The sequence below is a fragment of the Bombus bifarius genome, unplaced genomic scaffold, assembly GCF_011952205.1.
Source record: "Bombus bifarius isolate JDL3187 unplaced genomic scaffold, Bbif_JDL3187 scf7180000008014, whole genome shotgun sequence".
In the NCBI taxonomy this organism is placed as follows: Eukaryota; Metazoa; Arthropoda; class Insecta; order Hymenoptera; family Apidae; genus Bombus; species Bombus bifarius.
In genome coordinates this window covers 692,522-709,032 of record NW_022884390.1, presented here as the reverse complement: position 1 = coordinate 709,032, position 16,511 = coordinate 692,522, and the positions used below count along the sequence as shown (strand labels likewise).

At 30.8% G+C, this 16,511-nt stretch overlaps 2 protein-coding genes across 3 annotated transcripts; both read left to right on the top strand.

Annotated features, from left to right (window-relative positions):
• Positions 1 to 8,631: 8,631 nt before the first annotated feature.
• On the top strand, positions 8,632 to 10,844 carry LOC117206968 (trichohyalin-like). Of its 2 annotated transcripts, XM_033446720.1 has the most exons (3): positions 8,632 to 8,885; positions 9,158 to 10,414; positions 10,533 to 10,671. In XM_033446720.1, exons 2-3 carry the CDS (start codon positions 9,189 to 9,191, stop codon positions 10,534 to 10,536), a joined length of 1,230 nt encoding a protein of 409 aa, XP_033302611.1. In that variant the 5' UTR covers positions 8,632 to 8,885; positions 9,158 to 9,188; the 3' UTR covers positions 10,537 to 10,671. The 2 variants fall into 2 exon arrangements, with proteins under 2 accessions (XP_033302611.1, XP_033302610.1); XM_033446719.1 differs by having other exon boundaries at positions 9,158 to 10,844.
• Positions 10,845 to 12,562: 1,718 nt separating this feature from the next.
• On the top strand, positions 12,563 to 16,449 carry LOC117206967 (WD repeat-containing protein 3). The gene is made up of 14 exons (XM_033446718.1): positions 12,563 to 12,777; positions 12,854 to 13,063; positions 13,133 to 13,330; positions 13,411 to 13,575; positions 13,659 to 13,864; positions 13,959 to 14,094; positions 14,171 to 14,361; positions 14,432 to 14,627; positions 14,715 to 14,942; positions 15,024 to 15,293; positions 15,364 to 15,606; positions 15,687 to 15,850; positions 15,932 to 16,154; positions 16,231 to 16,449. Exons 1-14 carry the CDS (start codon positions 12,607 to 12,609, stop codon positions 16,393 to 16,395), a joined length of 2,766 nt encoding a protein of 921 aa, XP_033302609.1. The 5' UTR covers positions 12,563 to 12,606; the 3' UTR covers positions 16,396 to 16,449.
• Positions 16,450 to 16,511: the final 62 nt, after the last annotated feature.

The following is a 16,511-nucleotide window of genomic DNA, read 5'->3' as shown; positions in this document are numbered from 1 at the left end:
GCGTTTATGCTAATGGTTAGAGATAAAAAGGAACGTCGTAAGAGAAAATTAGATAGTACGCGTAGAATAAAATGTACTTTGAGATTAATTTTAGGTGATGTTGAGCGAGCTCATCTTTCTTTAAGTTGCAGGATCGCGTGTTCTTCGTGTCTTGTTTTTTATCTTATTGTCATAGTTTATACATATGTGTGTACCTGTGTCATAACAAATATTCGGATTCTTCGTCGCGTTCTAGATACTTTTTTTCGTTTACTAAACGTTGTAATCGGCAGATTATTTGGAATATTTGACATTTTTTTTCACGTCGTATGTACTCTATAATTAGCTTCGTTATAACATATATATGTGTGAGAAAGGTAGATACAAGATGTGTAACATTGACAGCTAAGTATAAATAAAGATAATGTACTCGTTCAAGCATCCGCTTAGGAGAAAAAGGAATTATTTCGTTTTACTTGCAAGAACTACCTAATTCAAGGACATGATTTTCACCTGCTCACATCATTCAGAAAAGTTATAATTTTCCAACTGAAAGGAAGCGTGGCGAATTTTATTAATTTTTCTATATTGAGAATCTTCAGAACGTAAAAGAAGATAAATGATTTAAAATTAGTTAAATGAAAAGCACAATTTGCTAACTGAATAACATACGTAATTAGATGTTTCGTAATTTTTAAAAAATCAAAATGAATCTATCGTCTACAATGAGGCGTTTTCTATTAAATATATTCAACGCAACATACAGATTTCTATTTCTATATGCATAATAAATTATTCGGCATTAGATAGTACGAATTAAAAGTTTTCCCACATGCGAAACGGGAATTCTAAGGAGAAACTCTGACTACAAAATTGATTGTGGAAATGAGACTTCCTTGCTTCGTGCAATTCAATTTCGATTACATTTAAGTATCTTGAAATGATCAATAACGAAGCATCAATCTCAATCCGAAAGACAGTCCGAAGAAAAGGTACGGTCAGCGCTTCTTGATTGCTCATGCCAGTATACAAATCAGCACGACAATGCGTACTACACTTACGAGAAATATTATTCTACATAGTTGAATGAAATGTTATTAACATCGCTGTGTGTAATGAAGACATACTAATGTCGCACGAACATGTCGATAATCAATATCGACAATTTCGCTGCAATTTCTATCAGTTTCCTTATTATTTCCGCGACGTGGACGAATAAACCTGCGTACGTTACGTTACGTTAATCACACACCTTATCGTTTTTTCTTTTTTTTTTTTTTTTTGTCGAACTTTTGATGGCTTCGATCGAAAAGGATACCGCGAGTGTGCTACTTTAACTTTATAATAACGCGTATACAATTTTATTTATAATTACAAGGAATGCGAAGAGTCACGTCGAAATAAGTCGCGAAGATACAATAAAATTTGTTCTTTCCAGCAAAATGAAATTTAAAAGTTTATTTACTATGTATACGTGAATTTAACTAATCACCGACAGAATAAACGCGAACGATCAACAGTCGGTCAGTCTGTTTGTGAAAATAAGCGAAAAGTGTAATCGTTTAAAACTTCATCTTGGAGAGAATAGAATTTGAACGTGTTCGGTGAAGAATTAGATAGGAGATTCCATGTACCAAATTGACCAAGCAGTTTTCAAGCAATGTGATAGGTTCGAAAAACGCTATTTTCAGTAAAACGACCACATAACCGTGGAAATGTAGGATATCACCAATTACGTTGTTATATAAAATTTTTGTGTGAAATTTTTTGAAGATAACTATTGCAGCTTTGAATGAAAATATTTTTGGAAAATCAATTCCTTTTATTTTACTCGTTGCTATAACACGCATACTGTCACACATTAACCGCTAAACAGGTTTAAACAGAAATTTTAACTCATTAATAGCTTTTGTACACACAGCCTCGTTAAGCTGGATAAATAGAAGAAAAGAAACAATAAAATATTAACTTTGGCCTTCTTTTTGCGTAACAACCGACTAAAGTAGCTACTTGCAACTAACAAACTCGTTAGTACGTTGCCATGTTCTTTGCGGTGTCTTTTTACAAAGCAATTGGTATAGCAGGTTATCAAAAGGAAATTATACGGCATATGAAGAGAATTTTTTCTTTTGCAACTCGTACCATGCACGGAGAGAATGCAATGCTGTTTGTCTACCATATTCTCGACCTGTCTACTGTTGAATCGACACGCTGTATATCCACGTTCTTGCAAGAACTTCGAAAGAAACTTCGAAGGAAACTGAAACTGACTGACTTCGGATAAAACGTCGTAAGAAAACTCTTACTTTGCTTCGAATGCGACTTAATCGAATGGAATTAAATGACATACATACATATAAGTAAGTATGTACGATACTGTAAATCGGTGCTATTTCACTCTGTGCTACTCTCTTCCATGAAACAAATAAAATTTTCATAGAACCACGTTATGTTAGTGTTTATGGGATATCGAATATGCTTTCTCATTAATTTGCAACAAATTTGCAATAAAGAAACACAAGTTCAGCATACTTTGGCAATATTTAGTTTCATCCGTATTGTATCTATTTTGCGTTTGATGCATTCGATTTTGATATTTTGATATACAGGGTGGTTGGTAATAAAAATTTTTTTTTAATTCTTTTTTTTTTTTAATTTTTCTATCGAGACAACGATCTACAGTGAGATCCATTATAACATACTGCACGCGTACCGAGCGAAAATTCAAAGTCGATTTTCTTGAAAACAAAACCTCGAATGAAAAATTTTTATTCCATATTTTCGACTTCTTTTTTCGCGTAGAATCACCCCCTTTCCGCTTGTACCACCAGTTACCAACCACCCTGTATATGTTGCTTATAACTACACGATGTAATGCAAATCCGGGAAGATCGGATTAATCGATCCTGAAAAACTCAGTTAGAACCACGCCACCCGTTTAGCAATATACATGCAGATAGATTATTGAACAATTTATTTGTCCGTATGTTTAAAAGATCCGAATTTTTGTCTTCGCTTCTTCCTATGTCGAATCTACTTTGAATGTGAATTCACTTCTGACGTATTCGACGTGTCTGAATACAAATCCAATATTCCATATTATCTATCTAACTGTATGATATAATGGAAATCCAGGAAGACTGGATTAATCCTGAAAAGCTCAGCTAGAACGATGCAATTAACAATATAGACGCAGGTAGGCTTCGCATGATAGAGCGTATTTACGATGCATATATTCATCGTACAGCGAGGAGAGTGCGTTGGAAGGGTGGTAGAATCCGCAACGAGAACGGAAGACAAGAGGACGCATCGAGGCCGACAAAACGAAATGTTTGGCCGGGAAAGAAGAAGCCGGCGGGTATAATGGATATCTTTATTATCGAATGGAGAAGGCAAAGCCGATGGCAGTCAGTCCAAAGTGGTCGTAGTATCGTCCCAACGACGACGTTCCGCTATGGCAGGCCAACAGAACTTCGGTCCAATTGGTCTACCCTCCCTCCCCGACATAAATATTGATGAAAACGATACATTTATACGCGAACGACAAGTCCGTCCGCGGAGAAAAAGCCGAGAGATTTATTGGGACGCGGCCTCGCGACGACAGCCATTTCTGCGCCGATCATACATCAAGCAGAGCCTCCAGGCCAATCTCCGATGGCGGAGAAGCCGATGCTCATGCGATTCCTGTTTCTAGACCGATCCACGTACGATTCGTTAGAGAGTGTCGTTTCGGGCAGATCTTTTAAATGCCCCCGCCAGACCAGATTCGATCGTTTATCGCTCTAACTTTCCTTTCTTCGGCATCGAGCTTTGTCCAACGATTCCCCGCTCCTACGAGCTTTGCTTTTTATCACGCGCTATATAACCCTCTTAACGGACTAATGTCCTGTTAAAAAGTTCCAACTTTCGGCCGATTATTAGCCGTGCTGTTTGTATTCAGCTTGAGAAGAAACAAACGGATTCCTTTGGTCAGCATTGTAAAGAAGTATACCGATGAGATGGTGAACCGAAAAGACAATAACATTATACTAGTGCTGCTCTTAATAGAATCTATAACAATAACTAATTTTAGCTTCATGTATTGCTATTTATTGCGTTTACTCTATTGCGTTTTCTCAGTCATTTTTTGACTGTATCGTATTTTTCTAAAATTAAAAGATATCCCAAGCTTAAGAAAAATATAATGCCTTGTAACATTAAGTTTTACGTACTAGATCTAGAACCCTAAAACGTTAAGATCTTTTCAGTCTAGAATACTGCTAATTTTTTTTATGTCTTGACATTAAAACTGACTACAAGAAGTCAACTCAATAACCAAGAATTAATAGAAAATTAGTAAAAAGACTATTGAAACCTCTGGAAATATCTGTATATCAGTGAAAAAATTCGTTTCTAAATCTCTTACCTATTTGCCACGTTATTACCATGTATAAATTTTCAATCAACAAATAAATAACTATACCATCGATTGTTGTAAATAAAACGAAAAAGAACTACCAAATACAATCCGTAAAACATTGTGTAAACGTTTAATTACGATGATTAGTTATATCGTGTTAAATATCTTCTAATTAAAAAGATATTCGATTAAGCTGATGCAACGATTATAAAAAAAGACAAAACAAGTTGCCGATTGTGTTTAGGAACGCTCCTTTTCCTTCACTTGCGAGCATGTTTTGTAAGCATCATTAGAACCGGTTCCCTCGAACACGTGGCGTCGAATGAAACGTGCCAGGGAATTATTTAAGGCCTTAGTCTTGCTAATTTAATAGCAAGGAGTACCGCAAAAAGAATATTTAGAAAGGAAGAACGGTGCGAGCAGGATCAACCACTACACGCGTTAAATTTGATTTACGCGCATCGATGATGTATCAGTTTCGTATCACGACTGATAATCGTCAAGGATGATTAAAATCTCTATATTTAAATATATCATTTTACAACTACGTATATCGTGTCTCTGTCGCGTTTGGAAGCTCAAATTTTTTAACAAACAAACACATTTGTGATTTTACTTTCTATGAAGATAAATACAAATATTATTTGCCAACCTACCATCGATCGAAATCATAAATCTTATGAACAATGGTGCAACGTAACAATTGTCTATTAAAAACGAAAAACATGGTACTATTAAATTGCAAGTTTTGTGAAAGAAAAGTAAACTAAAAACAAATTTTTCATCTAACTTGAAAGACTGACAATTTTTAAATTATTAATAACTTATAAATATATTGATAATTTCAAAAAATTTTGTAATTTCCCTTCAGAAATCTCTTTCAATATTTATATTGTAACAACGTATACTTTTTATCAGATGTAGCATTAACGTATAATTTACAATACCAACGCCATTATACACGTACATACATACATACATACATACACACACACATACGTATATTATAGATAAGTTTTGAACTACTGACGCGCCATCTCTCGTAAATATATCATTGATACCGATTACGATGCAACCGATCACCTCACCGAGAATGTTTTCTTACGTCGAGATCCCTGAACAAGCAAGGGACCAGCCCCCTTTATTGGATTTAGTCCCCTAATGATTTTGTCAAGCCAAGATGAAAAGAACCTGCCAACATTCCGCCGTGACTCGTTCTGCATTCGAATTTGGCGCTGTAACCACGCTTGGATAACCGGCGGGGATCCCGTCGTAAATTACGCTTCACGGATCGTAACCCATCACCTAATGCAATTATCCGCGAGAAATAGTTGACAGGGGAATAATTTTCTTAATGTCATTTAATTTCAATCTTGTATCACAATTTTTTATTCACCACTACTCTTATGAATTACTTCCTATGATTTACAATTAATCATGCCATTTTTAACCTATTAACAAGGGAGACCGAGTTGACTCGTCATTCGAATCCAAATCTCTAGAAAATACCAACATTTTTATTGATAGGTCGTCGTATCATTTCTATCAAAGAAAAATTGTATCGTATTTATATTTGCAAAAATTAAAATCGATATGATTGAAATTAATTTATATTTAATATATTTTCTACGACTATTTAATTTTGTTACTTATATTAATTCTATCAACCCTATGATTATAGAAGTTACTGGTTAAGAAATGACCTGGTTAATAGGTTATGAGCTGTCACTTTTTCTACCTAAAAGTGATCAGAAAATACGCACACCTTAAATAAATTCTTTGTAAATAAATATTATTCTCTAGATTGTACAAAATAATTTTTTGTAAATTTTGACGATCATTTACAAAATTTTTACTCTGTAAGTTATATATTAAAAGATAAACATACTTTCTAAGAATAGCTGCACTTATGCTCAATTTGTAGCTAAACGAGGTAACTATGTTTATTTCAAAAGTAAGAGACACAATTTTTTATTGTTAAGAAAATGTAGATAAATATTAATCAAGACATAAAGGTTCAATTATTTCCTCAAATACCGCACGTTATCGTATAGTATATAGAGTATCGAACATTGGATCTCTCGCTATTACGCGAAACTAATAAATCTTTCTCGCGATAGATACATACGTACCGTTCCTTTCTTATACAGCTACGTTCCCTCGTTCCAGGAACGGAACCCTCGATCATACACCATTAATTATCAACACAATGCATGAGGATTAGGTTTTTCTGAAGCGTGGACCGCCGAAAACGAACGTGCTCCAGGCGCATCTCCGCACGTCACCGGACGTCAACTTTAAATGGAAATGTCTTAATTATCAGAGCACGTAGCGGCCAACAAAAACATTATCCGCTTCTGAATCGTCCCACCGCGACGCTATATGTATGTCCGCGATGGTAAAGTAAGATTCTCATATGAAGAGAGGACGTTCGAATACTGGTGACATTTATTGATAGAGCTGAACGAGCATTGGCAACAATACGCAACAATAGATGAAAGATTGAACGAAAAATTCTCGATCAGCGACAATTTAATCTAGCGATTTTCAACCTTTCTTATTACATGCCACTAACCTAACTAAATTACTAACTAAACTAATTGTTACAATTGTGCAGTACTCCAGAAAATATATTATGAATTATATTTGGTTCAAGACATCCACATTAGACAGTTAGTGTTTTGGTTGTTGTCATTTCTTTATTTGACAATTTCTGAGAAAAGAAGATCAATGGTCCTAACTAAATATGTACTTAGTTAGGTATTGCATGTCTTAAAAATTCTCGCGGCACTCCTGTGGTCCTCTCGCGGCACACTGATTGAAAATCGTTGATCTAACCCAAATTTAATCCTAATTGGTTAGTAAAGTACGTGTTTTTAAGCAAATTAATATTTTTGAGAATATTATTTAAAAAATGAAAACTCAATAGAAAATTACTTCACTCGCCAAATATTATGCAAAGCATTATGGTTTGAGCATTTTATATATTTTTTCATATATTTCATATGTGTGTTCTGTGCAATTTTGTACCTTCAAATTTCCTATAAATCTATAGAAATCCGCAGTCTACTTATTAATATTAAATAAAGAAACAGACTCTAGGACATAATCATATTTTACTCAAATAAGAAATATTAATAGCTATTTTCACGTAATTGTATTTCACGATATAGAAATGGATATATACATAGATGCGAAAAAGAAACAAGTAATAAATGTATAGCAAATATATACGTGAAAAAGACAAATTCCAGTGAACTTAAATTTTGTATAAAATTTATAAACGTGAAAGAAACTAATGAATTATAAGAATAAAGAATTGCAATCTTCGTATTTTGGGGATTAATGGCCTCTAAGATAAATTTTAAAAATAACCTCTTTCAACTTCAATAGTAATTTTTAATTTCGTTTTTTCATAAATTTCATTAGGGAATCTCTATCCCCCAATTCCAATGTTCGTATAAAATATATTAATATATAAAATATATTAACAATATCGTATAAAATATATTTAAATATCGTTAAGCCGAATATACGTATGCAATATTAATTAAAACTATAAAATATTAATTCATCTAAATTATTAATAAATGTTCATAGATATGAAGTTCTACAATATTTATATGTAGATTGCGGATTTTTGTGCATTTATGTAGAATTTGAAAATGCAAAAATGCACAGAATGTATATAATATACAAGAGTATATGATATACATATATATAGTAGTATAGTATATGTAGTATAGTAGTAACTTCCATTTCTTTGTGTTCATAAAAATATAAATTCGCATAGAAATCCACAATCTACATGTAAACTGAACATAACAAAAATATTTACTCACAAATCATTCTGGCAAATCTGATAACTACATAGCCTTAACAATATATAAAATATCACTTCTCACAAACTTAAATTCGACGAAAAATGCTTATACTCATTAATGTCTTTGCGGAAAACACTCGACAATTGCGAATATTCACGGAATTGAATTACGCAATTGAATTACACGACTGAATTATAATATCGAATACAATAGCGTCATATTTTCGACCGAACGCGCGAAACTAAAATAACTGATCTGCGCATACGCATTCCATTTCGATATCTTCCCTTTTTTAAATCATTTTTAGTGATTGGTCAATTCATTTCAATACTTATGCGATTTATACGGAAAACATTGGCTGCGTTTTCAGAACGACAAGAATTAGCCAATGGTTGTTTCTACTTTTTGCGCAAGTGCAGCTAGCGCAGTCAATGCGAATAAACCTAATGTCGACCGACGTGGATAGACGAACAGCAAGTAGCACGACGTGCAAATTAATTCCGTGCAGAGTTAAACAGTCAAATTTATGGCTACTGATCTGTTCTATCGACTATATCGCATTAACATGTGACACAGAGGAAAATGATAACGGTTGAAGTCTGCGACCTGCAGCAAAAATGAATATGTTCTAAACGCTTGCAGCATCATCTTTGAATCAGCTGTCATAAGCAGACGATGCACAGGTAAAGTTTATAGTTTGATACTTCAGTTCCTAATTTTAATATTCTTTATCAATGAAAATACAATTTTTAATTATTCTTATAGAAATTTTAACATAAATGCTATGTACCTCGATTCGATATCTTTTAAATAAATATTTTAAGTATTCTGAACATTATAAATGTCTCACATTATATACCATTTACATATCTTATCTACATATCAATGTAATTTTTAAATTTATCACAGATACATTTGTTTTTAGTCTAGTTTATTTGTTTCTTAAATATTTCAGTATCTGATGCCATTTATTGGATTGTAAGGTCATGGAATTGACTGAAACTAGTGTACAGATAAGAGATTGTTCCATTGACTTTATTCCTGTTTACATTAAACAAGAGAATGATGAACATGAGACGGATTTTAATGATATTGAAATAATTAATGCAGCACAAAATTTTTGTTCTATTGAAATTAAAGAAAGCAAAGGATGTGGTACAATTAATAACAATGAAGAATCAAATATAAACAACAAAAGCAGTATACAAAATACAAATAATTTAAATAATCCAAACTCAGCATTAAATATTACACAACAAAATGAAACCTGTAATATCAATGGTATTTTAAATAGTTCAGTGTATTTGCAAAATTTGGATTATGAAAATATAAATATAGAAATACAAAAACCAACGAATCAAATAGCTGAAGTTTTTATTAATCAAAATGAACAAATACAAACAACCAATTATAATGTTTCAACAGTTACAATACCAAGTGAACTATTAGGACTAAATCTTAATATAAAAAAGGAAAATGAATTAGATCAAGAAACAGTTTATAGTACAGAATGGTTGTGCAATGTAAATAATGAAACTGATCTTCGATTAAAAGTTTCAAAAAATACCAAGGATAGGATTCAAGAAGTTCCTACTGACATTGATGATACAATAACAATATTGAACAAACACAAAGATCAAACATTAGAGAATGTTAATAATATAAGAACCAAGGAAAGTAAACCTGAAAGACCTAAAAGACAATTGAAAATAAGATCAAACTCGTTACAAGATTATAAAGAAAAGTTACGAAGAAAGGCAGAGTGCATGAGAGAGAAAAGGAAAAAATTATATGAACAAGAAAGTGAAGAACAGCGGCAACAGAGATTAGCAAAGGAGGCAGCGAAAAGACGAGAAATGAGAATGTATTATGAAACACCAGAGCAAAGAAGAAAAAGATTAGATGCAGAAGCTGCAAGGAAAAGAGAATACAGGATGTACAATGAAACACCTGAAGACAGAAGAAAAAGGTTAGATCGTGAAGCAGAAAGAAGAAGAATGAAAAGGCTTTCGCTATATGCTAGTGAAACTCCTGAACAAAGAAGAGAGAGATTAAATAGAGAATCAGCGAAGAGAAGAGAGGCTCGACTTAATCAATATGCTAAAGAAACACAAGAAGAAAGAAAAGAAAGATTAAAGAGAGATGCTTTGAGAGTTAGAGAAATGAGATTTACTAGATCTGCTATTGAAACAGAAGAGGAGCGCAAACAAAGGTTAGTAAAAGATGCTCTTCGAAAAAGGGAGGTAAGAATGCATGGACGTCATTCGGTGAATAATAATTTCACTGAACTTCAAACGGTTCGCAATTTTGAAGAATTAAACAATGTGCAGATAAAGGAGAATCCTGATAATAAATTGGGAGGTCATTACTTGAGTAACTGGATGATGTGGTTCCAAAATTCATTAGTCCAACCTGTTCATGTTGAAGAACAAATCATCAAATCTCAATCAGAAAGTAATGGATAAAAAATTTGTATAATAAATTTTCACTACTGTATATATTCTCTTTAAACATCTATACATGAAACATAAATCTCAATCATGTAAGATGATTTGTACATATTATTTATACATATTTATGCTTGAAATATAATAGCAAAATATAACATATTCTATGGCTGCATCAACATAATATTTAGAATATACAACATATATAAATAATGGTTCTTATATACTGTATAATTTTATTTTTAATATTTATATACTTTACAATCAAGTACGATTATGTTATCATATATTGTTAAGAATGTAAAAACTTGTTATTTACTATATTTATTAATGTAAGATAAAATTCAATGACTAATGAATACTATAAACATTTGAAACGTTTGAAACGTTTAATATCATTAAACTTTGTATCGTAAAAATTACAAAGTATATTCAAAAGTTTTACTATTTCAAGAGATGTACAAAATATGATAAAATTATTGCATTGTTATTCTATTATTTAATATAAATAACAAAAAAGAATTTATTAATGTATTAAAATTGTAAAGAATTAGAATGATACATTTGTGTGAGATAAAAGAAATACATACTTCTTAACAGTGCCTTTTTGTTCACTGTTCTACAAAAGCAATTTCTAATGTGATTCAAACAATTTATACATATGTATATATCATTTAATTATGAATGAATGATTCTGACGAAAATGTGACTACTTCTTAAACTATACATACATTGTCATGCGACTTTCCTACAAGTTCCTTTATATGGAATAAAATAAGATAATATCGTTATCATAAAATTTTGTTTCATTAATAATCTTATTTTCCTTTTCTACTTTTCTTCTCTGTCTCTTATGTTTAAAATTTATTATTAATTAATGGTTGACCCAGCCAAATGGCTTCACCTAAATATCTGTCTTACTTATTACTGTATGAAAAAAGTTCTCAGGATAAAGTTACACTATTTCAAAGGTCACAAATAACAACAGAAATAGTTTTCTCTCATGATCATTTTTTTTACAAGGTTTGAAATCAATCAGTAATTCTTTAAATAAAAACATATATTTGTTTTTCGATATTCTTGCAGAGTATAGAAAGACAAATTTAACGACTTTCATTATCGTTCCCACTATTTAATCTTGAGATATTCACATCAAAAATAGACATGTGTAATGTTTAATTGTTCAATAGACAAGTGGTAAAATTAAAAAATTCCAATTTCTCGGAATTTATTAATTTTTGCATGTTCAATTTATAACCCAAGGAATTAATTAATATTACTCTTATTGAAATATTCTTCCTACTTTCTTAGTTATAAGCAAATTTCAAAAATCGTCCAATCCAAGAACAACGATACGCTATAACCATCTAGCAGTGAAAAGGTGGAACTAATCTCTTTATGATGAAATTAAAAAATCAAATTTCTCTGTCTATAAGGCGAATCCATCACCTGTTCAGAAATTAAATTAATGTTTTAATTCTCAGAAATCATCTTTGTCTAATATTATTCCGACTATCTACATAATTAATTAATTACATGTAATTAGTGTAAAGTGCTCTATTTGAACATATTTTTTGCATCGTGACACCATCTACCAGCGAGTTAGTAATACTAACAAGACGTACATTTTTTAACTAGCAGATGGACCACGTAGTTTACGATCCTTGGCTGTATGTGATGCCATAAACGCCGTGGTCTATGCCGACTACATGAGCTTATAACCTATGTTATAAACTGAATATTTTTAGAACAATCAAAATTAAATTGATATTTTAAAAAATAAGTTTGGATTATTCGATAAACATTTTAATATAATATCATTGATCGTAAAATTTTTTAAAATAAATACTGTGCATTTACTATATAAAAAATAGATAAAAAAATAAGTGAATAAATATTGACATTTTTTCATAGTTAAATAAATAAAATTAATATATATTTGATATATAAATAAAAAATGGGTTTAACAAAACAATATTTGAGATATGTACCAGGTGGGAATTTAAATATAATTGTTAGTTCTTCCTGTAATGTTGTTTTTGTAACATTGCAAGAACAAGAAGGTAGATTTGTAGCAGTTGGAGCATGCGAACATGTTTTTATATGGGATTTACGCCTTGGAGAAAAGGTAGATTGTAAATCATTTTTAATTTACGTTCTTACAATAGATCATATTATAATTGTCGAAATTTCTGATATTTTAGGTTCAGGTATTATCAGGTGAAAAAGTAAATGTAACATACTTAGCTGCATCTCCTAATAAGCAACATCTAGCAGTTGGTTATGCAGATGGTACTATAAAAACATTTGACTTAAAAACAGGAGAAAATACAAGTATATTTGTTGGTCATAGATCTGAAATTACAACTTTGATATATGATAGAGGAGGACATAGATTAGCATCAGGTTCAAAGGTAAAATAATTTAGTAGAAGAAGCAGAGCATAAAAGTGCATGAAATAATTTTCAATTACATGTTTTCAGGATACAGATATTATTCTTTGGGATATTGTAGCTGAGACTGGTATATGTAGATTAACTGGACATAAAGGTGTAATAACAAATTTAGCATTCATGAAAGATCACAATATTATTATTAGTAGTAGTAAAGATACATTTGTCAAATTTTGGGATTTAGATACTGAACATAATTTTAGAACTCTTGTTGGTCATAGAACAGAAGTAAATATAATTTTAAATATATATAATGATGGTTTATTTAGTTACATATTATATTGATAACAATACTTCTATCATTTAAGGTTTGGGGTTTAGTTTTAATTAAAGATGATCAATATTTAATAACTGGTTGCAATGATAATGAACTACGTATATGGCAAATATCTTTCACTGAAGGTGAAGCTGTAGATTTTGATGTTAATTTACATGACTTAACTCTCACTGATGATGCTGAAATCAGCAATGTGGTATATTCTCTTTTGATTTAATAAATATTTATATTTAGAATATATTTTTTAGATTAGTATTTAATGAAAATATATTGTATTAGAAACATCCTTTAAAATGCGAAAAAGTTGGAAGTATACTAAGAAGTGGTCATGGAAGAGTTGCGTCTCTCAATGTTGATGCTACTCATACAGTTATTGGATGTCATGGTTTGGACAATACCGTAGAATTATTTCAATTATTACCTGACACTAAAATAAAAGATAACATTCTTAAACGATTACGAAAAGAAAGGAAAAAAGCAGAGAAGTATGCAAAGACATTTTTGTAGTATATTTGTAAAAACAAATGTTTTTTAAATATACAAATATCTTTTTATGTGACATTTTTATTTTTTTAATAGAAGTGAAAAAAGTGCAGAAACAAATTTCTCAGGAACACCAACTATAAAGGATGAACTCATACGCCTACCTTTTATCAAAGTATCTGCTAAAGCTAAAGGATTAAGTATAGTTATGGGTAGAAGCGGTGAACTTAGAGTAAGTTACTATAAAAATCATCTTCTAAAATAATTAAAAGTACTATCCAATCAATTTTTACATGTCATTATTTTAGGTATGTGTAGGATTAAATAATAATTCCATTGAATTATATTCCTTATTCACACAAGAAAAAAATGCTGAAGTGAAACATTTAAGATCAATAACAAATCATGGTCATCGCTCAGAGGTCCGTGCTGTTTGTTTTAGTTCTGATAATTTAGCTTTTGCAACAGCAGCTGGTGATTCTGTGAAATTATGGAATAGGTATGGAAATAAAATTTACATAAACTTGTAAAATGATTTAGCAATTTCATAATAATTTTTATGATTCTAGACCAACACTGGCGTGTTTAAGGACTGTACAATGTAATTATGCTTTAACAGCAACATTTGTACCAGGAGACAGACATTTAATTATAGGTTTAAAAGATGGTAAAATGCTAATTATTGATATCGCTTCGGGCGACATTTTAGAGGAAATTCCTGCACATTCTAAAGAACTTTGGAGTGTTACATTATTTCCTGATAAGGTAACTTAATAATGTTCTTCATTATTTATAGTAACTTCATAATGGTATATAATTTCATGATTATTTTATATATATATATATTTATAGAAAGGAGTAGCTAGTGGTGGCGGAGATCAGACAGTAAAATTTTGGAATTTTGAACTTATTCAAGATCCTGATAGAGAAATAAAAGCGAAAGTTTTATCTGTTTTGCACTTAAAAACTTTAAAATTGGAAGATAGTGTATTATGTGTAAGAATAAGTCCCAATAGCAGATTTGTTGCAGTCGCATTACTTGATTCTACTGTAAAAGTCTTTTTCCTTGATACATTTAAGGTAATTACATGAAAATATGCATATAATTTCTATAGTATTAAACAATGTGTGATATATCTAAAAACTTTGATGTCATTTTAGTTTTTCATTTCCCTTTATGGGCATAAATTACCAGTTTTGTGTATGGATATATCAAGTGATTCGACACTTATTGCTACTGGTTCTGCTGACCGAAATATAAAAATTTGGGGTTTAGATTTTGGAGATTGCCATAAATCGATATTCGCTCATGATGACTCTGTATCAGGACTTTCATTCGTACCTAATACACATTATATTTTTACTTGTGGGAAGGATGGGAAAGTAAAACAATGGGATGCTGACAATTTTCAAAAAATTGTGACATTACAAGTAAATCTTTTTCTAAAATATTTAGAAATTGTATGCTAACAATTACAACATTAGACATTTTTCTACTTAGGGGCATGCAGGTACAGCATGGAACTGTGCTGTTTCACCAAATGGACTTTATGTTATTTCTTGTGGATCTGATAGAGTAGTTAGGCTATATGAACGGACTTCAGAACCTTTAGTTCTCCAAGATGAAGAAGAAGAAGAACGAGAACGTCAAGAAAATGAATTAGCTACTGGAGAAACTACTCTTGTCCCAGGACAAAAACAACAATCTCTACCTTCAAGAAAAACAGTATCCAGTGAAAAGGGGGTAAATGTCAATAAATGAATTGAACATAAAAATTAATTCATTTAGGACATCATGTATGATTCAATTTATATAATGTTTAGGCTGAATTGATATTAGAATGTTTAAATGTATCTAAAGAATACAATGAGCAATTATCGCAAGCAACAGCAGATAAACCACCTGCTATTCCTTTACAAATGCAGGCTTATAATTGTACAAATACAAAAGATTATCTATTAGAAATAATTAAACGAATTAGAGGAAGGTAAGAAATCTATATACAATGTGTATATATGTAGTATAAATATGATAAAAATAAAATACACATAATAAAGTAATTTTACAGTGATTTAGAAGAGACATTACTATTGTTACCATACTCAGCTGCTTGTGAAATTCTTAAAATGCTTCCTACATTATTACAATCAGATTATCACACGGAATTAATTACAAGACTAGCGTTATGTTTAGTTCAAGCTCACCATGGTCCAATTATAGCTACTCAAGAACTTTTACCTATCATAGAAACTGTGAAAACACTTGCGATTAAAAAAGTTTCTGAACTAAGAGTAAGAGCATTTTTATTTTATAAATTTTATTTAAGTAATTATCTAAAGAATATAAATTCAAAATTAATTCCTCTAGGATACAATTGGATTTAACTTGTATGGAATGATGCATATGCAACGAGTTATTGAAGAGAAAGAGGGAATACAGCTTTTTATAGATGCAACCCAAAGTAATAAACGTAAAAATAAAATTAGAAAAAATAAAGAAAAGGCATTAAAAAGAGCAATTATGTCGTTATGAAACGTTACTTAATTGCGATTAAAATATTTTGTAAATACTTTTTTAATAAATATTAAAATAATTATATATTTAACTGCGTTTATTATCACTACAATATTATTTTTAAGATAATACTT

Coding starts and splice junctions, on each gene's coding strand:
- LOC117206968 (XM_033446719.1), top strand. CDS start 9,189: ATGGAATTGACTGAAACTAGTGTACAGATAAGAGATTGTTCCATTGAC.
- LOC117206967 (XM_033446718.1), top strand. CDS start 12,607: ATGGGTTTAACAAAACAATATTTGAGATATGTACCAGGTGGGAATTTA. Junction 13,331..13,410: donor TTGTTGGTCATAGAACAGAA/GTAAATATAATT, acceptor CTATCATTTAAG/GTTTGGGGTTTAGTTTTAAT. Junction 15,294..15,363: donor AAAAAATTGTGACATTACAA/GTAAATCTTTTT, acceptor TTTTCTACTTAG/GGGCATGCAGGTACAGCATG.